The 27,327-nt window shown below is 39.7% G+C and overlaps 1 protein-coding gene across 5 annotated transcripts in view; it reads right to left on the bottom strand.

Annotated features, from left to right (window-relative positions):
* The window catches only part of sh3pxd2aa (SH3 and PX domains 2Aa), a 144,498-nt gene that overhangs the window by 90,157 nt on the left and 27,014 nt on the right, over positions 1–27,327 (bottom strand). For all 5 annotated transcript variants that reach the window (XM_059329820.1, XM_059329827.1, XM_059329834.1 and 2 more), the window contains exons 3-5: positions 13,492–13,567; positions 8,970–9,046; positions 5,023–5,114 (exon numbers count right to left, since the gene is read on the bottom strand). In XM_059329820.1, the coding sequence (XP_059185803.1) occupies positions 5,023–5,114; positions 8,970–9,046; positions 13,492–13,567 (245 nt within the window). The remainder of the gene's footprint in view (positions 1–5,022; positions 5,115–8,969; positions 9,047–13,491; positions 13,568–27,327) is intronic.

Genomic DNA, 27,327 nt, shown 5'->3' with positions numbered 1-27,327 from the left:
AAATACTAGTGGTGATGAGCTGTTTCAAGACGAGCTGACATGAAAGAACAAGTTGATCAATTGAATCAATTGAACCTATTAAAGACTTCTCTCCATTTTTGTAAAAATTGTCCAATAAGCAGCTTCTTTTTTTATGTTGTTTTTTCTCTGTTGCGCAATCTCTACTTCTTCTGCTGTTTACTGACAGATTTGCCTAAAGCAATACATTACACTGCCATCTTCTGACCAAAGTACGTTTATGCAGCTTTATTAATTTGCTCTAAACCAATTGATGCAAACGTCTGTAATTTTTCCATTTTCTTTAATGCAACAATTCAAAAAATTTGCTTCAAAATTTTCAACTTTAATAGAAACACAGCTAAAGTCTCTGCACCGCCATTGCAGCCAGGGAATGACTATAACAGCACTTTCTACCTATATATAGTATAGTTGTGACATCACAACCTCACAGAAGTCCTGACAGCTCGTTTAAAGGCATCTTTTTTTAATACAGGCTGTAAGCATTTTGATACTTCATCCAGCATGACAGCATGGTAGAATGAGCAAGCTAGCTAGCTAATAAGCCAACCACTAAATGACTAAAATCTAATGTTTGATCTATACACTCTTGGCACAACACTGAAAAAGCACATTGCAATCGGCAGATGTTTGGGTCATTTTATATAACCAGGGTAGTATGAGGTATTATCAAGATTATTGTGGAATTAGCAATATATCTAACTAGTCAGCCATCAGCTAGTTAGCTAGCTTTTATGCTACAGTGGTAACCAAAAATGAGCCTGACATCAGGAGCAGTGATGAGCATGAGGGCCCCTCGACTCTCTGCTGCTAGTAGGCTGCTTCCAAGGTGGGGAACAGATAGCAGCTCTGGAGACAAACAAGCTCACAGCGAACTGGTCATCAACACTGCATCGAGGCATTTGTCTGGCATGGTTTTATCTAAAGTGGCGTGGAAAAACAATAGGCGCTAATTTAGAAATTAGTCGTTCCTCCAGTACAGACCAACCTCTGGTGGCACATGCTATACATTACAGTGCATTGCCTCAATACAGTATCTCACCGGCAAAGACGAGTGTCTGTATCGGGATTCCTTAATACCCTATAGGCTACGGTAATACTTGGATACCACCTAACCCCAGCACCTAGACCTTTACCTTTATAATCAAAATGGGCATTACCATCTCACCGTTTAGAATATTGGACCTTTAAGAAGAGTTGATTTTGTTGAGTATACTTTTAACACTTATTAGTAGATTCCCAAAGCTTTCAGAAACGGAGGTTAAAAGTGAGATGAGTTTAATGTCATTAAACTTTTTCCTAATTAATGCTTGCTAGCAAATGGTGTCGACTCATCAAAATCATGCCCTATTATTCAGTGTAAGCGGAAAGACATGAACGGAGATGAATACATACTTTTGGTGTTCAGAATATTCAGATTATTCAATATCATATTATTATCACCTTTTGGCGATGTGTCAAACATTTAAAAAGTTAAAAAGCAGAAGAATGTCTGCAAAGTTGTCTGCAATTATGTTTTAGTATCTGTAGAGAAAATGGACTTATATGATACGTTTTTCTCGTCAGAGTCACAAATAACCTTGTTGCAGTACAAAAGTTGCAGTTTAGTTCTTCTGGATTTAAGTGCTGCTTAAATTGGTTGTTGGTTGTGGGTTTGAATCTGTGGTGGGTTCCTCCTCACAAGTTCTTTGTATCCCTTGCTGACAAAAGATGTGATTGTACTTATGAAACTCTACATAGAAATCACACTAAATGTTTGCACATCAAAAACATTTTAATTTATAAAAGCATGCATATGGCTGCTGGTGCACAATTGTCTTTTATAAATCCCAAATCAACCTGAAAATGTGCATATTTCTTCTGCTTTTAACATGCCCACATTCAACTATAAATGGCCAATGCAAAGCACTGCCTGAACGATTATGCATAGAAATGAGCCTTTTGATCAACGGTTCTTTATGGTGAATCATTGTAACAACTGACAGTGCTTCCATTATACAGCATTACGCACAAGTGTCAGTGCAGTATTTATATGTGTAAAGCAATCAGATTGATTGCTTCACACCTCACTATAATGATAGCTACAATCAGAGGTCTCCCCCACCATGGGATATCATTTAAAGATGGAAGTTTGATAGGTGAAAACAATCTATTTATTATGTTGGTTTAGTTAACAATTTAAAACTAAAATTGTACTTAATATCTGCACAGTAGTAGAAGATATTTCTGAAAACGTTGATGTTTTGTTCTGTAATTTTCAATGCTATTTGATGTGATTTCTAAACCTTGATTCGAAAAAAGTCAGGGTATGGTCTAAAGCATGAAAAAAACAGAATATGATCATTTGATAATCCTTTTTGACATATATTCAATTGAAAACTGTACATAGACAATGTGTTTTTCATTCAAACTGATAAACGTTTGTTTTTTGTAGATGTACTATCTGCATGAGACAGCCCTGATTAAATATTAGGCCCACTTTAATTTTAGATTTGAATTAGCTTATATATTTCAGATTTATAAACTGCTCATGGAATAGTTATGGCTCACAAGCACAAATAACACTGACATGATATAACACTGTTTATACTAAGATGGATATATAATTAACATTTGATACGTGTGTATGACAGGTATCCTTATACATAGAATAATGCCTCTCATTCTCATTCAATTTCTACAATATATTTCAGTTCACCACTAGAGGTTGTGTTAGACTTTTCCGTCATTTTAAGGTTCACGAAAATTCTGTCATAATCTATTATTATCCCTCATTTACATTTTTTTATAAGAAATATTTAATAGCATTTTTTCATTTTATCATAATAAATATAAATAAATAGTGCTCCGACTCAGAGCTGACCAATGTGTTAGCTGAAGCCAGCCGAACAATAAGGCACCTGCTGGACAGGGTAATTATGGTTGGTCACCCCAGTTTTCTAATCCGTCAAAATAATGGACGGCTTTCAGCATTTTACGTCATTATTCAAAATCAATGATGGAAGGTATTCGGTTAACGTGACCACTGTTCACCAATTTCCCCTGTCTCCATAATGTAAGAAAAAGTAAGAGCTTCTGTGAATTAGGCACATGTCGTTGTCTAATTTATGCTTAAAAAGTGGCATACTCACATTGCATGCCCTTTTTGTGTGTACACAATGATTAGAAATGAGGAGTTCCTCAAGGGTCAGTTCTGGGAAGTATTTTATTTTCCATTTACATGCATTCTTTAGCATGATCTGTCGGTTTGGCTGTGTCTCTTGGTCGTGAGAACTTTTCTGACTGAATACTTAAATTCCCTTTCTGAACTTCTGTGGTAAGCAACTCTTGCAAAAACATCTGGTTATTTCAAGTGGATTAAATTCAATCTCTGAAATTTGTCTTTGCACCACTACGGATATGACAGATGGTGGCCAACAGACTGTGTGAGACACGTACACACATCTATGGCTTCATCTCCCACAACTCCTGACAACAAGATTAATGGCATTTTTTCATGTACCAAAATACACTGACACATACAGGACAGAGCAAGAGAATGAGCAGAGAGAATGTTGCTCCTGGAGAGATCATTGGAAGAGATGAGGGGCATAAGTCAAATGAGAGGCAGGAGGATAGACAGAACGACAGTAACAGAGAGATGAGAATGCAGGCAAGATGGAAAGCTGGTACAGTGAGGAAAGGAAAGCTGTTGATGAAAGAATGATTGCATTGGAGTTTGTAACCTTGAGCAGTCACATCAATTAAACATACTTGTATTTATGAGGCTGGGTTAGATATAAAGATTTAGAAGAGGAAGGGCGACAGGGAGACACCACATTACTCTGAGCTGAAAAGCACTGGCAGGCAGAGGTCACTAAATCCTGCCTGCTTCGCTTCTTTCCTCTCATGTAAAAGAGAAAGGTAAGGACAAAACTTTTATGAACAGATTGACAGCAGAGGGGGAGAGATAAAAAAAAAAGTAATTAAAACACAAAAAAAGACATAGCCTCGGTCTAACAAGAGTACTCGGTTGCAGCGCCTCGGGTGCAGCTGTCTCAGTGCATACAGGAACACATTACAAATGAATAGTGCGATACTGGCATTTGAGGTTTGGAGAGGAGAGTGTGTTCTCTAATTAAAAACTACCCAAAGGGGCTATCTCCCGCTATGAAACAAGTCATTCTCCTCCTCCCACTCTCACATCCATCAAATCCTCTCTCTCTCTTTCTCTGTGCCCCTCACCACCCTTCTGCCTGGCCTTGTAGGAGGTTTTAACGAACTCAGAGAGAAAGAGCTGATTTGGGAATAGACTAGAACGGGGGAACAGACAGAGGTAATGAGCTTAGCCGCTGTACAATCATGCTGTGTTTTTTGGGCAATGTGTGCAACAATGACATGTAAAATATGAAATTCATAACATGAAGCACATGATACACAGGTGTATTAGCATGGGGGCTATTGTTAGAAATATTATCATTTAACAAAGAGATTACCAAATCACCAACATCATGTTTACACGTGCCTGTAATTACTCTGAGCAAGTTTACATGGCCATGGGCATTCATCTGTGTCTGTACAGACTAATCCAGGTTATAGGCAGTGAACGAACCATAAAGAAGCCATTATTATGTTGTGGCACATTCTAAATCTGCTTTATTGATGATCTTTTATGATCGAATAATCATTCAAGTATTTTTTTTCATACTAGGACATTTAAAGACGAAGATCACTTTGGACTTTTGAGAAACTGGAATGAACATTTTTCTCTACATTATGACATATTATAGTTTAAATTAATACCCACTAATCAAGAAAATAATTTGCAGATTAATCGATATTAACCATTAGTTGCAGCCCAACTTTTCACCTGAAACTGAACTGAATACAGTTCACAGTCTGACTGCAGCACCACAGAGATGGTGTATCTCTTAAGAGATTGAAACATAAATGAATGTTGGATTAGTCTACACACATGTATGTAAATGTATTTGGTGTATGCATAGTGCAGAATGTGACACTCACTCCACTGGGGGGTTGACGTCCTCTGCTTTTGTCTCAAAGAAGCGCAGCACCTCCTCACTCTGAGAGATCTGAGGGGGGAGTCGCACCAGCGCCTAAGGAGAGAGAGAGAGAGACAGAGAGTTAAAGAGGCAGCAGCCTACAGGTGATTGATCAATCATGATCTATAGTTATTTCATTTTCAAGTATCCTTAAGCTGCAATAATCAATGGTGTGACAATTATCACCACACTCTGTGGTTCCCCTTTAACCTTACGGAGCATTTTAACCTCTTTTGACAAATTGTTTTGATTGAAACAGCTTGAACAGCTTTTTGGTGAAGAAAAGAGTTGAAGCCAGAGATATATGGCCTTTTTTCAGAACAGAGCTGTGAGGCAGAACACTGGAATTACAATTATCATGCATCAGGAACATACCAAATTAATGCTAATTGATTTATGTCTGTAGAAAAGCCAACATTTGCAAGCACAACAGTTGTATAAGGTGGCATTTGTCAAGGTATTGACAGCTTGTGCCACTGCCCCTAAGAGGCAGGGCTGTAAACAAAAAATGCAGCTGTTTCATTTCTCTACATTGATAGGTTTTCTGGAGATATGCATTCCAAGTGATGTATCAGGGCTCCAGGCTAACTTTAACCACCCAAAGTAAATGTAAACCGTCCCCAAATCATATATTTATTTATGCATGTAATAAAAACACCATAAAGTTGTTGATAAAAATCAAACTCAGCTAACATACTTCAGTACTATTGTAAATGTGTCGTGTTGTCATGTTAAGGTGGAGTCAGCAATTCTAGAGAGGGACTGTCGATAATTGAACTTAACACCCAAACAAATAAATATAGTTATACCAAGCTGGCAAGCTATTATCATGTTATTTATGTCTCATTACTATCATGGCATAGCTTAGTTCCTTGTGGGTGAGGACAGAGGGAGTATAGCAGGAATAGTTCTGCGTGATTCAGTCCAACTGAGCGTCTCTGTTTTTCAGCACACACACAGAACAGACAGCTAGTGGTACATGAGGAAATATTTTCTGCACTCGGCATAAGTATGTGGATTATAATCGCTGACGTCACCTCTAAACCAGCACAGAAACTCTCATTCATGCTATGTATATAGCTGCATTAGCTGTTAGCTCTATTAGCTTAGTTAGCTGTTACCTCCATTCGCTTTATTAGCTTAGTTAGCTGTTAGCTCTATCAACTCCCTTATCTATTAGTTCTTTTAGCTTATCTGTTGGCCAACGCACCAAAGGATGCTGCTAACAGTGAACAGCTAGCTAGCTCTCCTAAAAATTCCAACACATAGGCTATTTGGTGTTAATGATTAGCCTGGCTAACACCAGACCAAATCTCATTTGAGATTTGGTCTGGACACCTACAATGCTTTTCTCCGTAGAGGAGGTGTGGTTTACGATCCTCCGGAGCCGTTTATTGGGCGCTTAGAATGTCTATCAAAAGCGTCTGTAGGTAGCTCTTTAGATCAGTTATACCAGATGACGTAGTAGAGCTACAGAAATTAATGTTTGTTGTGTGTGTGTCCGTGAGAGAGTGTTGCTTGCTGCGTTGCTTCTCCAGTTCTCGCTTTCTGCAAGATTATTTATTTTCACGCTTTATTCCCCCTCATGTCATTCAGCCACACACATCCACTGATTTTATGGGCAATAAACAAGCTGCTGCGGGTCTCTCGGCGGCTCCGCTGTCCCCCGGCTTGTAGCCAGATCACCGGCGGTGACCGGCGGTCTCGCCGGCTCGGTGCTAATCACCGGCCAGACCGCCGGCTCGGCAATACGAGCCGGCGCTACCGGTGATCTCGCTACAAGCCGGGGGACAGCAGAGCCGCCGAGAGACCTTTCGCCTTTCAACTTTCGCTCTAAACTATTTAAAACACCATCTACAGCTAAAGAGAGTCTGCAGCAGCCATGTTGGATCCGGAAAACTACAAGCTTCCAAGTGCCGAGTGGTACGCGTCATCGTCTTGCCGTCCCTCCCCGCTCTGTGATTGGATCCCTAAAACAGGGCTAAGAAACCTTCCTGGTTGCCAGACCGCCTGGAGGTTCGAAATTAAATTCGAGCGTGCAAGGCAGTCTGGGTAAACCCAGGCTAGTTAATGATAGCATTATCAGGAAAAAAAATAAGATGCTTCCCCGGGATATGACAATAGTGATTTTACAGCGTCCTTTCGGGTTTTAATCTTTTATACAGTCTATGATTTTAATGCGTGAGGTAAGTGGGATGTGTAGCCTGTCTAGCCACATCACTACAATAATTCAGAATCTTCATATTTTTTGTAGCTCTCACCCTGAGTAGCCTGTAACAATAGTCAGCATGAGAAGACAGGCTGTGTTATAGTTAGCGCTTGGTTAATGTAGTGTAATAATGATGTATGATAAACCTCAACATAACTGTGGACTGCTCATTATTCATTAGTCCGACCTATGGGTCTGGCGAAAGATAACTTCTTCGGATTGTTGGGCTGCCAGACCAATGGGATGTCCGAACAATGGCATGGTACCATATGATTAAGCTCAATCATGCAGACTTAGCTTTTTTGAAAAAATAACGGCTCTCAGTGTGCAGGTACTTGGTAATATGTCGACCAAAACGTAATCAACCATCCTTCCTCCCCCACTGTATGTTCATTGACAAAGACACACACAGTCAAAGAGAGGATCATATGTCTGACTCACCATCCATATTTAATGATCAGACCAGCTCCAACCAAAGGACAGTTTATGTACAGTACCAAGGTTCTTGACCGTGAAGGTATGCTCCGACACATGTACATCATAGACCTTTTATTTAAATCGGTGCAGTCTGAGCTACCTTCATATTTCATTCATAGGATCCTATATTATGTAAAGAGCCTTGTGGTTGTGATTGAAGAGACCGTATCTCACTGTGCACCCACAGCTGGCTGGACTCAGCATCCTGCAATCTCCAGAGAGCAGATCCTTTGAGAATGCTGGATAATTACTCTTCCTCTCTGTTGTTTGCCTCATAAACAGGATGGAGGAAGTAAACAGTGCGGCACACTCCAATACTGGGCAAAAAACAGGCTCGCCATAGCAACTGTAAACATTAGAGCGCTCCAGGTTATTTGGGTAATGAGGAAGCTTTTGCCTGTGCTGAGCTAAGGATCAGGTTCATTTCAGATGTGTGTAATTGCTTTTGGTTTTTAGACTTCTTTTGGTCCCAATTACTGAGCTGATACTGTGGCTAACCTTTCCTAATGCAGGCCAACAATACTGCTCCCTAATTGTGTGTATAGAGACAATCACAAATTTGATTTTACTGCTGGTGTGGCTTTGTGCCAAGGGGAAGGAAGGAAGTGGGGAGGGCATGACTGAGGAAAGAATCTGAATCCGGCATAAATTAGAAAAAACTAATAAGGGAGAGAACAGGAAGTGATAAGGCAAGCCTCCCTTGAATGACGAAAGGCCATTGCTTTCAAGGTTTCTTTTTTCCTTTGGGAAGGGGGTGTTAATTTGGAGGAGAACTCTCTTTCCAAAGTGTATCAAATAAGGGGATAAGGTCGTTAGTGAGTGTGACTTTGAAATAATGTAGCAGCTCAAAGTCTGTCTCATGTAGTGCAGTGTCTGAGAAGTTTGATGCACAAGTAGGTCACCCCGCTACTCTGACTGTGGCACACATGAAAATAAACAAACCCTTCCACTGTAGTAGGGAAAGATTATAACATTTCCCCACCAAGCTGAGTCCTCCATTGCCTCAGAAAACTGTCAGAGCACGTTAGAGACTTTTTAGATTTCTCAGAATAGCTCAGCTCAGAGGAAACTTTTCCATGTCCACAATTGTGTGTCTGATGTGTCTTTTTTTTAAGTATGTGAAAGGTTGATATGGGCCGTGACCTTTGACCCCTTACAGTCTGGGGGACATTCCCCAGAGTCAGTTGGGGAACTGACGGATGTTTACTGTAAGGCCTCTTTACCCTGCAGTAGTCGTCGATGAAACGCAGCCGCTTCATGGCCACGTCTCGCACATGACTCCTCCGGAACAGGATTTTGCCTGGAGGGGAGGAAAAGGAGAAAGAAAAAAGGATCAGACAGAGGTGAAGGAAAACAGAGGCAGAGTGTGATGGTAGATGGAAAGGAAGAGGAGATAGCAAACAAAAAAGACAAGTTTGACACATACAGCCGTTCCTAAAAATACAACAGCTGTAACAGGGTTTAGTCGTGCTGCTGACTGCTCCATGTTGTAATACCCGAGCTGAGCAGCAGATGTCAGTAATGTACGGTTGTGATCGTTCTAACCAAAGCAATCTCAATCCCACACTCAAGGCCCCAGCTGTCCCCCTATGGATTCATGACCTCTGCCTGTGACATGGCTTTCAAAATAACAAATAGGATTTATACACACATGGGTCATACATTTCAGGCCCTCCTTTCATCCATCTCAGGGGGGACATAGAAATCTAACCACCAACGAGCCCAACCCCCTACAATCCAAGTGTATGCACTGCATTCTGTTTCACAAGCGTAAAATGATGACTGTTTCTTGCATAATCAGCTTATTTGGATGTACTATTTAAGGACTGTACTAATGCAATATGATAAATATTAGGTTTTTTTAAAAAAAAAACACAATCACTGCTTTCTGACTGGTACAGGTCTGCCTCAAATGACCTGCTGAATTCTGAAGATTTCAAGCAACATGTTACCATGTTGTGCGCTGCTTTCATTTAAATGAAGACACACACAAGACACTGGTGGTGACCGAAGGTCCAAACTAACCAAAGTAAATTAACTCAAGTACTGCACTTGTACAGTGTTAAAGGAACTTGAGTATTTCCATTTTTTGCGACTTTAAACTTCAACTCCACTATAATTCAGGCAAGTTGTACTTTTTTCAACATTTGATACCCTTCATTACTAGTTACTTCAGATTCATAATACTAAGTATATTCCCAAAATAAATGATTGTTGTACTCTATGTATATTTTGATGTCTGTACCTTTACTTATGTAACATTTTGAATGCATGACTTTTACTTGGGACTGAGTATGTCAGTCCCAACTAAAAGTGCTCGTCATGATTTTATGAAGCTGCAGCTTGTGTTTTATGACCAACTGTCACAAAATATATTCAGTTTACAATTGTAAAACACATAGAAAAACAGCAAATATTAAAATATAATAATATTTAAATATCTAAGGCATTTTCCTTAAAAATGTAGCCAGATATCAATGTTGCCTAATATACCTTGCTTTAAAGTAACATGTTTCTTAGAAAACCCTTTTTTCCTTGAACAAAGGTAGCCACATTTCTCAAATGTACAAATGAAGAAGCAGTATAAAAGTTTTTGGTGAAATAAAATAATAGAAAATTGGCTTCTTTTTTTTCCATTCAAATCAGGAAGCATCCTGATCAAATGATAAGTAAACAAGACTAACAATCTGAACAGTTAATCATACAAGACTTGACAGTTCAATACTCTGGTGGTGCTATGTACTATTTTTTGTCAGCACAAAAAGAAGAACTTGGGTCCAAGTGTGAACAGCAATGTTTTTAGTTAATAGCCCACTTTATCTCTGTCCTGTAGTTTATTGAATTCTAGAAAGGGTTAATGTCCAACGAGGTGTCCATTATCAGGAATTAACAGAAGACGTGAAGTCCAGAATGGGCGGTTGTTGCTGCAATGTCCATTAATCCCTGATTATGGACACCTCGAAGGGCATTACCCCACTTATAACAAGGTCACATGCCAAAGAAAAAAAAAAGTAAGACCATTCATTTATATTTCCACAAGTTTTGCTGTCCAAATATAAAGTTTTTAAAAAACAGCTCGTTTCCCTGGCAACACCTGACAGTTTGACTAATAGCCAAAACAATCCATACAATCCCATGAAGTAAAAACTAGTCCACTCAGCTGATTGAACCCTTCGGCTCAGCTGTTGGCCAGACAGCTAATGTTATGCTAGCAAGATTCAAAGTCAAAAACATTGCCTACAGTGGACAAACAGTAAATGTTATCGGCCAGGATAGTTTATAACAAGTCTAGTTGGCCAGTCAGCCATGTCATTGTCCCAAAACAATTTTTAAAAATTGACGAAGAAAATTATGAATTGTACTATCATGCGCAGCCTGAATTAGCCTTGCTGTAATGGCTAGTAAATGCACATAAACTCAGTTAACGTTACTAACGTTTTTTTTTAACAAACATAGCCCTCACTCACGTTTTCATGAGATAACCATCACCACCGGACACTTTTTAGTTAAACCACTTTATTTTAACACTTACATTACAGTCCAGAGTGAAGGCTACTTCTAGCAGCTTGAGTATTATGAGTGTCATTTTGTGGTAAGGATGATTCACTCACTGTTGGGATACTATATGCAGCTTTTTTTCATTTAATTATTTCATTTAATTATTATCTAAAGTCGCCAAGTTTGGGGCCGGCTGATGCCGAGTTTTATAGGCCAGAAAATATATAGGCTATCTTAGAAACTGGAATCACATTGCTTTTGGAAGAGTGAACACACTGTTTAACTGGAACTACTTGAGGAGTAACATAGGTGTATATAAAAAATTAATAGACACTCTTCAGCCAATCAGAGTCGAGTACACCCAGCCCATGGTGTAAGTATCATACAGTTACAGAGAAGAGGCGTTTATTGTCAACCAAACGCAATAAGCAACTGTCAGTAATGTTGTATCTGGCGCCACTGGCTTCATAGACAAGACGTAGGTGGATGTTTAGTTGGTTTCCAAATTGGTTATGTTTGTGAGTGTGTCAGCAAGAGAGAGAGACTCAAAAGAGGAGGAGGGCTTGAGGGGAGAGGGAGATGCTGGGACCATGTGTTGGCCACAGGCCTCAAAAAGAGCATTTAACACAATAAACTGCACTAAACAGACTCCCAAATGAATGTACAAACATACAAGTGTACACAGACTCACACTCTCACACACAATACATCAGTGTGATTAGCAGAATCACTGTCAGCCCTTCTGCCCCAGACACTGAACTGCCACAAACACCCTCATCGATCACTGCCACACTGTAGGTCGCCATGAGCCTGAATGTCAGCCAACGACTTACAGCAGGAGAGACAAGCATGTGAGGCCTGACTCAAATCAATACCAGGACACACACATACTGCATTGTATGTGCATCAAATCAAATGATTAAATGCATTCATCACCTTAGTAAGAAAAACACAAACACACAAATTCCTAAAAACCATATAAGGATTACACTTTGGCTGCAACAACGAATCGATAAAATTCGATAAAATTCGATAAAATTCGATAAAATTCGATTATTAAAAGTTTTTGCAACGAATTTCATTACCGATTTGTTGTGTCGCGCGATTATAACGCCACTCAATAAGTCACAGAGATGTTTGCATATAAAAAACAAAAAAGTTGAGTTGAGCGCGGAGCAAAAACAAAAAAGGAAAGAGCATTGGAGAGACGGAAAGAAGGAAAGACCAGACGGAGTAACGTTGCTCTGCGACATGGCGGAGACAGTAAGACTAAGTCATCCAAGGTGTGGGAATATTTCACAATAAACAAACAGAAAAGGTGTGTTAATTGCAAAATATTCAAAAACAAGATGACTTGGCATGGGAGCACCACGGTGATGTTTCAACATGTAAAAAACGGAAACATGTTGGAGTCCTTGATGAGAAGGAAGGAGTTCAACAGCAGGGTAAGTCACTACAGAATCCTACTTTTGTTCCATTTTAAAGTGAAGAACGTAACGTCCCTCCAGTAGCTCTTCTGGTGCTGGTGTTTACTCGTGATTCAGCTTGACAAGGATGACAAGCTAGCGTTAGCTTGTTAATATCAGTAGTAAAGCAGGGGTGGTATAGTTTGCAAGACTAAAGACACGTTTTTATTCACTCGCCTTTTTTGGCCCATCGATTTTTCAATCTGTTGTCATGTATATGTTCTGGGCTTTGTCCCATATCGGTTATTGTTGGCAAATATATTTGTGTGTGTTGTACTTTTTAATTTCATTCAAGTTATTTTTTAGCACTTGGTCATCTTAAGCTGACCTGCGAGTTTGTGCGTCTGTGAGTGTGGTGTAGAGAACAACTTCAATAAATCCTGTTAAATTTTTTGCACTGTCTTTCTGTTTTTGGAATAAAGGGTTGGAAATAAAGGCTTTTTTTCTTCTTTTTTTTTTTATCCGATTCATCGATAAATCAAAAAAAAATAATGGACAGATGAATCAATTATTAAAATAAACGTTAGTTGCACCCCTAGATTACACAGACATTATATCATCATGAAAACACAGCTGAGATTTGAAAGTCAGAGAGAGCGCCTTGTCAGCAGTAACTCAGTAACACACACACACACACACACACACACACACACACAGGCACACACATGCAGCACAGGCAGGCATCAGTAACCAGCTCATATTGACGCCCTGAGAGTGCCAGCCATACATTATTAATATGGGAGCCTGTTCAGATAACTGGAGCTCTGGAGCAGGCTATTACCTGGGAGAAATGGGATGATCCTCTTCTTTGGGTCTTTCTGCCCTCCCTCAATTGGGAACTTGTCAAGTATCTGCATCTAGGGAAACAAGAGGAGAGAGAACTATTTTAATCATACAGCTCAAACAATTTGTTAAAGGTGCTGTCTTATTGAGAGTGAGACAATATAATCGATAGTAATTTAATGTCTCAAGCATCAAGTATAAAGCTGGAGCCACATGACGATTAGCTTAGCGTAGACACAGCTAGCCTAGAAATTTCAAGTTAGCGGTGCGCTTAACCGAAAGTAGCCGGCTCAGCTGGGTGTTTTATGCACAGAAGTCAAACTTGCGCCACAGAGCAACTTTCATAGGAATTAACACTGCCCCACCTCCAATGCTGCCCCCAGTTCTCTTTACACATCCATGTTGTTAACAGTCTTAATGCTAAGCTAACTAGCAAACGATCTTCAAAATGAATGCACGGACATGACATTTATTTATCATTTTGACACTACATTGATTTGCAAACCCTGACTCCAAAACAGTTGAGAAGCCTTGTGAAATGTAAATAAAAACAGAATGCATCAAATTCAGAATTCAGAGTGCATATTTACAAAAGAAGATAGTTGTTATCAGTTTTTGGACAGATTTCAAATAAATATCACAAAGGATTCGCAAGTTTTATTTTATTTACATTTTAGACAAAAAAAAAATTGTGTAAAAAAAAAAAAAGGATGGGTTGAATTTCCCCAATGTGGGATTAATAAAGTAATGAATCTCAAATTATTTGTAATGGAGAATGGTGCCTCTGTGAACTGCCACAAGAAGTGACTTTAAGGAGCTAACACAGACACAGTTTTAATGGCTTACTGCTGCTAACTGTTGCTGCCTTTAGTCATGTAGTTCTGGCCGCAGTAGTGGGAGCTCAGAGCACCTGGGGAGTGATATTTACACTGATTACATGGGAGCTTTGGACCACTAGGAGGAGAAGGTTTTTCTGGCCCACAGTGGAAGGGGATGCTGGTGGGAAACAGAGCCGAGCCAGCGGGCAACAGAAAAGAGCCTCACCCCAGAGACACCAGAAGCAGAGAGGATGTTGATGATGGAAGAGAAAAGGAGAGAGTGACTGAGCAAGAGGCCGCCAGAGAAGAGTAAATCTTGAACTGGCTTTTCGAAATCTCTGCTACAGATAGACGCCAAGCTAATCATCTTGCTGCTGGAATAGTGAGTAATATTAGCTGGTTTGTTGTATCTTGTGTTACAAGTATACTTGCCTGATGTTTGGCTATGTTCGCAACGTTAACGACTCACTAGGGTTGTCACGATACTAAAATTTTCAACTCGATACCGATACTCAGGAAAATATTCAATACTCGATACCATTTTCGATACCACAATGATAAAAACAAAGACCCCAAAATTTAACAGAAATATTTTTATTAACAAGAAAAATGCAACATGTAAAAATTAACAGAACCAGAGGTAAAATATTTATAATAAAAAAACAGTTGTGCAAAAAGAAACTGCAACTATGACAACAAAGCTTCAGATACTCGATACTTCTGAAAATGAGTATTGTATCCAGATACGACGTTTTAATACCGATACTTTTTTGCGTATCGATACTTTTGACAACCCTACGACTCACTAGTTTTTGATCATAAGAAATATAATAATGTATGCATATATACAGCTGTTCATATTCATGACAGCAGTATTGTGTAAGTGAATTGCACTCTGACACTGTGGGGGCGATATGTTGCTTTTCAACAGTAATTTGATGTTTAACTTATTTCGGGTGCTTTATTACATGGCAAGAAATACTCCTGTAGACAAATAAGAAATTAAAACTTTTTACCAGTAAACATCAAGACAAATCATTTTAGGGTTGGCACACTTCAGATGCACTTAATCCCCACATGAGCGTATCGCACATCTAAAAATCAAAGCCTGTCAACGTGTCTTTGGTCCCAAGGGTGCAGAGCAGCGGTGGCTCGGTGAGCTGTGGGGCTCACGGGAGTCAAACGAGCTCCGATTTATTCATAAAGCACAGCGACATGAACATGGTGGGAGGAGAAGTGCTGACACTGGAGCTGGGGGTGCAGGCAGAAAGAAAGAGAATGAGAGAGGATGGAAGGAAAGAGAGACACAGAGAGACGGTATAGAGAGAAAGCAGGGGAAGAGAAAGACAAGAGAGGGGCAAAGAGAGAAAGAGAGATGCAGCGGAGGTCAGGGGGTGTAGATGAATGTGTCAGCCCTATTGTGTTTACCCAGTTTCAACCTTCAAATAAATCATTCAAGAGAGGGATTAGAGGGAAAGTAAAGAAAAGCAGAGGAGAGATGCAGAGGGCTAGCAGACATACTGTACAGCAATGCAGCAAACTGTTTCCTACAGTAATGCGTACGGGGGTGGAAGTCCAGAAAGGAATATAATTAAAGAGAAGAGAAGAGAAGAGAAGAGAAGAGAAGAGAAGAGAAGAGAAGAGAAGAGAAGAGAAGAGAAGAGAAGAGAAGAGAAAAGAAGAGAAGAGACATTATTGTGTCTGTAGCTGGATGGTGGTTGGTTGTAAAAAACCCTGGGGAATTAAGTGAGCAAACAGCCTGGTGTGGCTGCATGACATCTTGTATTGAGACATCTAGAAACACACACACACACACGCGCGCACACACACACATACGCGCACACACACATACGCACACACACACATACGCGCACACATACACACACACACACACACACACACACACACACACTCAAATCCCTAATGCCCCCTTCTGACACATCCGTCCCCAGATCCAGTTCCTTCTGTCCATCTGTCAGTCTGTATGCACCTCTTCATTGAACTCCTGTCTTCTTTTTTACTCTCTTCCACATGGGTGGAGAGAGTCAAGAGTGCACCAGGAAAGAGAAAGTCAATACTACAAAGGTCATGATCCTGACTCGTGGTCTGTCTCACAGCTCCTCCAACACCTGGTCTTCCTAGGAAGAAGGGCTGGGCTGATGGACAATGGCCGACAGTCATCAACCACTGAGCCCAACATTGTGATATAAAAGCCCCCTGTCACAGAGCTCACTACTGACACTTGTGCTACTTTAATGCATAAAGTTTGCAGTTTGCTGTTCTGGTAGTTGATTAACCCATCATTTTGCAGATTGGCTCCCGTAATGGGGCACACACATACGACTCTCATATCACTAATGAGGAGGAAAAATAGTATATGAAAAGAACAGGTGAGTAGGTGAAGTGGGGCTGTGAATAGGTTCAAATGTGTAAAATAATAAAAGCATTAATATCTAGCATACACACACATAAAAAGTATAAAGGAAAACAACAATATAATCATCCATCCAGGTTCCTGCAACCAAACCATCACTTCTACTGCTGCAACAGCATAAAACTTGCAGCAGACCCAGCTGTTTGGACCCCCAAACTATGTCGCCTGGGACTAAAAAAAATCCTGCTGAATTTACAACCCACTCTGAAAGACACAGAGGGACGGATGGATGATGGACCAGCAAACAAACATTTAGCACAAAAGCAGGTGCTGAATTTGCAGCACAGATTTAAAATGTGACTGCACCCTTTTTTCTGCTTTCTTAACAAAAGTGAAAGATGAGGAATGTGAGGTGGGGAAAAGTCAAGCCAAAGAATTTGTGGTTGTGTGTGTGTGTGTGTGTGTGTGTGTGTGTGTTAGTGTACAGGTGCCAGTACTGGGGAAGGACAGGAACACCTGAGGCAAGACATGTCAGCTCTCGACCCATGTCATCTTCAATCAGCTGACTTTTTTATACACGTTGTTTTTCTCAGAGTTCAACCCCACACACACACACACACACACACACACACCCCATACACACACACTCGACCCCACTCCATCCTGCTTTTGAGACTACCGGACCAGCTCATACTGACCCACTTGGATCAAGGTCAAGTCATTATTTAAAACAGTCTCCAGTTGGTTCATGCTTGCCCTAAAAATTCACGCTTTCCTGACACTGCTGACAGATTGCTGGCAAGAGAAGGCTTGCTGCCATCCCGCCAGGAATTGTGGAATCACAAAGACAGAAAATGGTGAGAACAGGTGCGACTGTGGGAATCAAGTAACAGAGTGTGTGACACGAGTGCTCTTTTACATGTATGAATACACAAAGGGAATGTAAAGGAAATGCTGAGCACTCGTGTCTTGCTTCCTAAACGTGACAAGCACACAATCATTAGTCCAGGTAGGAATAATCTATCCCAAGGATGTCGAAAGAAAGAAAGAAAATAAATAAAAAATATAAAAAAACAGCCATGCCAAACCATTGCTCCACTTCCAGACTTCACTTCACTGTCTCCTTGGTAACCAGCACAGAGAGAGTGTGAAGAAGAGTTGTGAAGGGATGTGATTGGATGATGCTGCGCAGCTCTGGACCACTGGTGTAAATGTTGGGAGTCAGGTAAAAAAAAAGCAAGAGGTTCTTTTATCTCTTGTCAGAGAGAGTACAGATTACTATGACGTAATGTTTACTTTGCTGTTCAATTCAGACTTTGGCTTTTCTGCTCAGCTCTTACACATGACACCTTCGGGGAGATCAGGATCCCACTGTTGGTTTTTGCTTTAAAAAAGTCACGCTGATTTAAATGCTAGACTACTTTGCTTTGTAAAAGCATTAGTTTAAATCATTAAAAAAATATTGCAAGGGTCAAATAATAATTATTTAAAAAGAGCAAATCTCTCTTTGTGTGCAGAATTGATGCTAAAACAGATGTCAGCAGTTAATGTTTGGATGTTTACTATTCATTTATCTGGTCAAACTGTGTGGGTTGTAGTCTTTACAGGTTCAGAAATTCTGTACCTGATCCAAACCAGGCTCAATAAAAACCTTTCCAAATTCAACAAGCATGTATTTATATGACTAAAATGAGTCTCTGACCCTGTTTGGGCTTGGTTGGCGATCAGATGACAAGTGGACAGATGAGACACCTCACCGTTTACACCTGTGTGAATCATGTGTATCTAAGGGATTTTGGATTTTTTTACTAACTATGCCACAGGCGAAATTGTCGCGCACATTTATGACGTCGGATAAAAACAACAACTTGACTAATTGCTATCTTGTCAGTGTTAGCAATACCCTCGTAAGCTGCCTGGTAATCTTTCCATGTTTACCCTTGGCAACTGTCACCAACACTACCACCACACAGCCTGCATTGATGACGTATTTTCCTATCACGTCCTTGTCCGGGACATAGCAGGACGCATCAGCGTTTACAATACAAAATATATGTGGTCAAATGTGTCCTGGACCACCTTGGCAAGTGGTTTGAGTGATCCGATCACAATGCGTCTTGGATCCTGTTTATACTTATGATCTGATCGCCCAAGACACATTTTAAAACTTCTCAACAATAATTCTTGGTGATTGTATTCCTTCGGACCAAAGGAAGTGCAAGCTTTCAAGATCTACGGGACATGTTTGTAAGTGTGTTATATACACGTGTAGTGTACTTTAGAGGGTTCACTGCCCAATGGCATGATGGGTATTCATGAACAGATGAATAAATGGAGGCCGGAAATGTTACATTATAGCAAACTCTCTAAGCATCAGCTATCCAACTTTCAGAATGAAAATTTGAATTCCCAGAAATAGCCTGGTCCCAAATAGGTATCTGTTAGCAAAGAGACTGTTCATTGTTCTGACATTTCATTTGTCCATAGATATATGCGTCAGATGGTCTGATAGTCTGAAAATATACAATGGACTGCCATTGTGCTTTTTAAAAATTAAGCAATTTCGATGGTATAACAATGCTATAGTTAATGTATGGTTAGGTTTAGGCACAAAAAACACTTTGCTAGGGTAAGAGAGAGATTACTTCGGATCGATGGCATGGCACCATCAAAAGACACATATACTCCAGCATTAGTAGGGTCAGAAACTACGTCATGGTAGGTGTACTGCTACTCCAAAGAAGTGCAGCGTCGAGAGGGAAGTTGTGTGAATGAGCGGTTCTCAAGAAAGTTGCAAGCAACAATACTAAAGGCCATGCAATCAACCCGTTCCGACACTGCATTAGTCTTTTTAAAAAAGGGAACTGATCTAAAAGGGACCTGAGGACAGGGTAATCAGGCCTGATAATGAGCTATCCAAGGTCTGTTATTGATCACATTGACAAAATACCTTGTTTTGTCTTACCAAAAGTCCAAAATCCAGCGGTATTCAATTACATTGATGTAAGACACAAAAAGAAGCACATTTTCACATCTACGAATCTGCTACCATTCACATCCACTTCAGGAACAATACTACCTTAAAACTGCAATATACAGTACAATCCATAGAGACTTTTTTTTAAGTTACAGTTACAGAAACGTAAAAACTTAGAAGAGGAGAAACAACTGACGTCAGGCCCAGGAGCCATCAGCAGCTCCTTCTTCATATCACACACATGTGCTAAGAATAGAGCCCCCATATAAGGAACTGTGAGAGTCAGCTGGCATAAACTTGGGGGATGCCATACTGTTATTGTGCAGTGAATTGATGCCTCACTTCCTGTTGGTGGTCATGTGACTGTGAGGCTTTACCCCAGGATTCACAGTAGTGGAACAGAATGGAATGGAAATAAACGCACACACATTAGACCTCTGGAACAACTCATGACCGGCAAAACAAGGCAGCCATGTGATCTTTGCACCATTTCCATGGCAACATGCTGATAGCAGGCAAAGCCAAAGACTCAGCATGTTTGTCTCTCTGGTCTCAGGGCATGATATGATAAGGTCATTGCACATACAGTTAATGATAAAGCCAACACATAGCCTGTCTCCGGAAGGTAAACATATTGTTTCCTCTCACTTTTGCTTCCCGTGTTGTTTATGAGCCCTCTTTTCTTGAGGAACACATACTCAGGAGGGAAAAAAAGCAGCAATCTTTGACATCTGAGGGGCACATCTATTCACCAACTTTTACTTTCCTTATCTTTCTTTGTACAGCTCATATCCTGAAGACAGCAGGATAGAAACTAATGGAGCACATGAATCAAGTCTCAACATGCATTAGCGCCCAGCAGTATTCCGTTTCAGAGAGACAGATGTCTGAGATGGGCTCGAGGGGGGGAAGGCGTTCCTTTCCAGCCACAATCACTCACAGTTGTGCCTCTAAATATAAACTGGCACCCTGGCACCAGATCTGGACAAGTCACTGTCCATGGTTGGCACATTATATTTGGATGGAACATGATATCCTGCATGCTTCTATGCAGTGAATGCATGTGTGGGAGTGGCGTGAGGGTTGGATTTGTCAAAACATTTGAGCTCTGTTCCTGGGGATGTCACCACTGTGGGGTGTTTGGCCTCATGTGGAAACCAAGGCTCCCCCTCAGTTTCCATAAGACAACAGGTGCAGGGAAGTGGTAACTTTTGTCTTTCCACAGTCGCTCATTTGTCAGGCTTTAATCTCAGGATGCAGAGCCCACTGTGGCCTTTGGAAGAAGGCTCCAGGGATGGGCTTTGACTGGGAAACACCCTTAATGGAATGGGATCCAATTTTCTCCTGGGGCTGAACCGGAATCCCAGCTTATTTTAAAACCTGTTGGCATCTGTACCTATATGAGTGATAGGAATCGGATGGATATATAATTTTTAAAAAAAACTCCTTTTAAAAGTTTTTAAAAATGTAGTGCTGCAACAGCATTTTTTTTTACTTAATTGATTAGATGTTTTGTCTATTCAAGTCATTTCATGGAAACTGTGCAAATTGGATCTTGGAATTTTTAGTTTATTTATCAAAAACACAATGTAGAAATGTGTATTTCATACCATGAATATTATGTCAGACCTGCAATAAAACGAACCTGGTCTCACAGGAATCCGTGAAATAGGCACCGATTTCCTTAACTCAAAATCTGTGGAATAGCCATGGAATCACTCAAATTTCCGTGAAACTGACACGGATTTCGCTACAATGCAAGTTAATGACAGTCATATCCCATGGCTATTCGTGTTCCAAGTCACGTGACTTTTAAGGTCCCGGCAGTCAGAACAAAAAACATGGCGGACAGTTCTCTCATTTTTAGTGAAAAAATCAATATTTTGACTTAGTTTCTGCATAAAAATGGATTTTGATCACATTTCTAGCGAGAAATATATGTTTTATTTTCTAAATATTCACTCAGTGAATGTACATAATCACTTTCTATGTTGGAATAGCCACGGGATATGACTGTCATTAACTTGCATTGTAGCAAAATCCGTGTCAGTTTCACGGAAATTTGAGTGATTCCGTGGCTATTCCACGGATTTTGAGTTAAGGAAATCTGTGGCTATTTCACGAATTCCTGTGAGACCAGGTTGAATAAAACATATTTTACAAGCTCAAGCACTAAATATTATTTTCTTTTATTCATAACATCAAATGAAAGTTATAGGGTGGAATATGACAAAGAGTGGAAAGATTTGAAGTGATATTGCTGTGGTCAAAGCTTACACCACACTGCATGAAGCTAAATGAAAAAAATCATGTTTTATACAAAATACATTAAGAAAATGTAATGGAAAAAATATGTTATATGTCCAATATGGCATCATCTTTTCGTAATGTCAAAATGTCTTCAGAGAATCGCAGGATCAAGAGATTAGGAAAATCCATCTCGATCAGTGTTTGGACCAATCAGCATCTGCTGAGAACCTGCTGGCAGACAGTGTGATGATGATGTTCATCCAATCACCTGCCAACCATGTTTGTGCCTGTGCTTTTCCAAACAGTTTCAAATGATGGCTTCTCAGATGCCATCTGGCGTGTCAGATTAGATATATAATGAAAGAAAAATGTACCAAAAATGTTGTAAAAGAAAATATAAATCCACCAGCATTTCAATGTGTCTTCTTTACACTCTTAATGATGTCAACAATAAACTTCAAATGTATTGAGTGTTACCTCACATGAATATGAGAAATGGCAAGAATGGACCTAAAAAAATTACTTTAATTTTACAGAAAACAATTAAAAATGTTTTCATTTTAATTGTATTCCTTTTTTACTTCATGGTAATAAGTAAACTTGAATTAGTGTCTTCAGTCATTGAAAACAATATGGACAGTTTTATCACATTGTTCTATGAAATGTACAACATTTTCTCCCGGGGGGGCCCCTGGACCACCTAGATGGTTATTTTTTATTATTTGCTAATACTCAAGAGTCAAGAATATTTTTTTTGGTATTTGGCAAATTACACTACATTTAGATTTATAATCAGTGGTGGAAAGCAACTAAGTACATTTACTCAAGTACTGTACTTAAGTACAATTTTGAGGTACTGAGTGTTTCTAACATAAAACATATGATCAATTTAAGGTGATTAGACTTGTTTTATTTTATTAAATCTTATAACAGTATATTAAGTACTTAAATGAGCCATATCTTTACAAAATTAAAACCCTGCTTACATAAAATCATCAATACAAATAATGTAATAATATATTTAGAATATATTAAACAATGTGAGTGGGTCCATTCGGCATAATGAGTACTTTTACTTTTGATACTTTAAGTACATTTTGATGCTGATACTTTTACTTCAGTAAGTTTTGAATGCAGGACTTTTACTTGTAGTGGAGTAATTTCATAGTGTTGTATTAGTACTTTTACTTAAGTAAGGGATCTGAATACTTCTTCCACCACTGTTTATAATTGATTTTTATTTATTTATACATACTAAAAAATAATTTTCTATATATTTTTCAGTATCTTTTAATATCGTCTAGAATATCGTTGTTGCAAAAATACTCCTACCTCCATACTCCATAGGCCTAATTGGAGCTAAACTTGGTCTGCTGGAGGAGAACTTTGTCAGGGAAATGCAGAGGTTTCAAACCCCTGAAACAATCCATAGAGCTCTCTCCATCTCCAGAGTTCAGCAGAGATAGTGGTGCTGAAGTTCAGACAACTGGATGTTTTACTCTCACACACAGTCATTAAAAATACATTAATCAAAGGGGTAAAACAGCATGAGCTGTGAGAAACCCTTGAAGAAAGAATAGTTCCAGTGGGCAAACAAGGGTAGAAGAGAATAAAAAACGAGCAGGCGTTTGCTTTGCACTTCGCATACTGTAATTTACAGGCATCAGGGCACAGATGACTATTTATATTTAGCCCATAATAAATTGCAGTTTGGAAGGGATGAGAAACGGGAACAGAGCCAACCACGATTAAATTTAAACAAAGAGGAACCAATCATTTTATCCTATGAGCTTTGCCCTTCATTCGTGCCCACAGTTTTTAACCTCCCTTCATATTTAATAGAAGCACTGGCTAAATGTTCCGGTGGCATTTTCAGGCCATTTACTACCTCAACTGCTTGGCTGAGTTCTGCCTGAGCAACCGAACAACAGCTTTACTTTCCAGAGCAGCCGCAACCTCAATCTGAGGAAAAAGAACAGTGTCGGCTTACACGCGCCCTGCTCGGTTTGGGTTAAGTAAGTAGGCCAGCCAACTTACAGTTCACTACAGGCAAAGGCAGAGAGGACAGGCTCTCACCTGTGCCAGAGTTCACTGCTAACAGAGTAGCGTAGGACCTAATTTAGCCATGCTGACAGTCCCAAGAGTTTCCATACTGACAGCCAGGACAAACCTTGGGCAGTGTGGCCAAACCACAGCCTCTCCCAGAAGGGGTGAATCAGATGGCAATGCCCTCCCTGTGTGTGTGAGTAGGTGCTTAGTGCACTCCACGGCCCACTCCTATGAGGGCGTGGAGGGGAAAAGAGAAGTGAGGTTTGGAATATAACGCTGAGTGGTCTGAGAGAAGTTAAGAAAGCATGAAAGAGAAATACACAAAACACTGGAAACTAAAAGGGAGGAACCAGAAAGACGAAAAAATGCGAATTCAACTTCAACTGTCAAATTATTAACCCCTTAGAAATTCTGCTGCCCCCATTTCGGAAGGCGGGGGGGGGTTGGTTAACAGTAAATGATAGAAAATAGTAGGTTTGAGGTGCAGCTCATCGCTGTCAACTTGTTCTCGTCATAAATCTGCAATAAAAATGACTTCAATATTTTTAAATAAGTGGTGAAAGTGTAAAAGAAGAGAAGGTAATTCTCACATTCATGATGTCTCAAAAGGCGTTGCAGCAATTTGGGGTTAATACCATTTGTTACACAGATTTTATGCTGAATTTAACACATTTTTACCACTTCAGAATTGATGAAAAACAACATATTATAGATAAATAAATATATACAGTACAGGCCAAAAGTTTGGACACACCCATCTCATTCAATGCGTTTTTCTTTATTTTCATGACTATTTACATTGTAGATTCTCACTGAAGGCATCAAAACTATGAATAAACACATATGGAATTATGTACTTAACAAAAAAAGTGTGAAATAACTGAAAACATGTCTTGTATTTTAGATTCCTCAAAGTAGCCACCCTTTGCTTACTAGAATATAAGACATGTTTTCAGTTATTTCACACTTTTTTGTTAAGTACATAATTCCACGTGTTCATTAATAGTTTTGATGAATTTACAATGTCAATAGTCATGAAAATAAAGGAAAAACATTGAATGAGAAGGTGTGTCCAAACTTTTGGCCTGTACTGTATATATATAAATATATTGGGATGTATGAAAGAATTGCATTTTTTTAGGTGTTTGGATTGCGAGCGCTTCTGTTCTGGAATCTGCTTAGAACCCCTCTTAGTGTGCCTCACTAGGTCTCTAGTTTGTGGTTGCTAAGTTTCATGAGGCTGTGATTATCCTAGATGTTACTGCAGGTCATTTTATACAGGGAGCTCAAGTTTCAAAAGTTGTCTTACTGCAATGAAATGACTGCTGCAGGGGCTAACATCATCACACATGAATAAAATTCAGCTCACTGAATCCACAAGAGCTTCCCAGTGATATCTAATTTATGCAATTCCAAGACTGTTTAGGGACTTCAGTGTGCAGAAATACAAATACAATAGGTGAAAATAACACATTTATACTGAGAAAAACTGCATGGTTTTGGCATGGGCTTAGTATGAGGTGGGCATGTGCATGAGACTTTCTCTCTTTCCAAAAAAATATCCTGACATGGTTGGGACCAGTGGATTTCTTAGTTATAGTTTCTACATGCATGTCTTCTCTGTAGCTTCGAGAGTGAGCTACAGCATCTGGAAAAATAAAAAAAAAGTTGGCCATCAAACTTGTAGGTTGAAAAAGTCTTGATTCACTGATTAAGAAAAAACCTCTGCAGTTTGCTATGCTTAGCCGTGTTTCCATTAAAGTTAAATCTAATTTTGAAACAAATTTTGAAACAAATTTTGAAATGACGCTTTAAAGAAAATGCGAATTAGGGAAATTTGCATCAACTGGTTAATAAACAAAGCTGCATAAATGTGCTTTGGTCAGAAGATGGCAGTGTAATGTAGGTAATACATCAGTTTATACATCAGTATAAACTGATAACAGTAAAAGAAGTAGAGATTGAGTAAGAGAGAAAACCTATAATTGTTCTTTCATGTCTGTTGGTCTTGACCGGCAGAGCAGAAACCGCTGATCAGTCATGAATTAAATGTCCACTACATCGGCAGTTATTTGCAAAAAATGTTTCCATCTCCCACACAGCGCATTAACTATTTTTTGAAAAGACAAAAAAAAAACTCAAGCAAGCATAAAAACTATTTTATCGAATTTTGGTGTTTCCATCAAGTTTTTTAATGCAAATTTTAAAAATGCGCATCGAAATTCTTTGATGGAAACACGGCTAGTGACCACTTTAAGCTAATAGCCAAGCTTTGCAGTTTTCAACCTTCAACCTGCTAAAACAGTAATTCAGGATGCATTTCACACTTTGAGTCTTTGTCATTTTGTAGTTATAATTTGAGTTGCAGCCACAAGCCTCATGGCATTGCTTTATTTGGACAAAATTAATTCCATAGGGGTCACACTCTCAAAGCTAACTTTCTAACTGTAAATGTGGTGTGTTGAAGAGTTTTAATTTGAAGGCGTTTTATTTCCTTTGAAGCTTCTTTTATGGCTACAGTATATAATGTAATCCAATGAGATGGAGAGGCCCCAGCGGGGGAAATTGGATCATCATGTAATAGAAAGACTACCTGGGTAATCAGGAGAAACACCACTCACACACACAAACACATGTGCACACACTAACAAGTAAACTACATGCATGCTAAACAGCCTGACATAGAAAACAGAAACCTCTGTAGCCTGTAGGTGAAGTAAGCTAATGCACTTGACCCCAGGAACGTGCAGGTCGTGGCGGATTAGCCAGGGAAAACAAGCTCAGAAGAGACGAGGGAAACAGAGGATGGTTTCTGAGGAGAGACAGAGACAGATGGAGGAGAGGAGAGAGATATGCGAGCAGCGGGGGGGAGAGATAGGGTGAGAAATTGTAGGAATGAGATATGAATGGCGGTGGGGAAGACGTGAGGCTGTGTGGAGGGAGGCAAAGACAAATAGGGAAAAGACTTGTGGGGACAGCAGAGCAGAAGATAGACACCTGGGTTTCACTTTGAATTATAGTGGGAACTCTCACATTCTAGCTCTGTCTGTCTCTATCTCAGTTTCATCTGTTTTTCAACTTGACTAGGTGGAATTGAAAGCCTGCGTCCTGCATGTCCCATCCTGCCTGCTGTTTACCTAATCACTGTTCATTAACTTGCAGACAGTGGGGCAAGGCAGGGCATTGGCTGGACTGGGACTGGCCGTTGCCACCGATACTGTAGATAAGCAGAGGCAGTCTATTGATTCTGCACTATCAGCAATAAACCTGAAGGGAAGTTTGTTTTTACATGTTAGGAATGCTCGATGGGTTTGAGGCATCAGGGGAATACAGCCTGGTTCCTAATCATACGGAAGTATGCTTCGT

Source organism: Centropristis striata, chromosome 1, assembly GCF_030273125.1.
Source record: "Centropristis striata isolate RG_2023a ecotype Rhode Island chromosome 1, C.striata_1.0, whole genome shotgun sequence".
Lineage (NCBI taxonomy): Eukaryota > Metazoa > Chordata > Actinopteri > Perciformes > Serranidae > Centropristis > Centropristis striata.
Note: the sequence above shows the minus strand (reverse complement) of the source record. Positions and strands in the feature narration are given on the sequence as shown.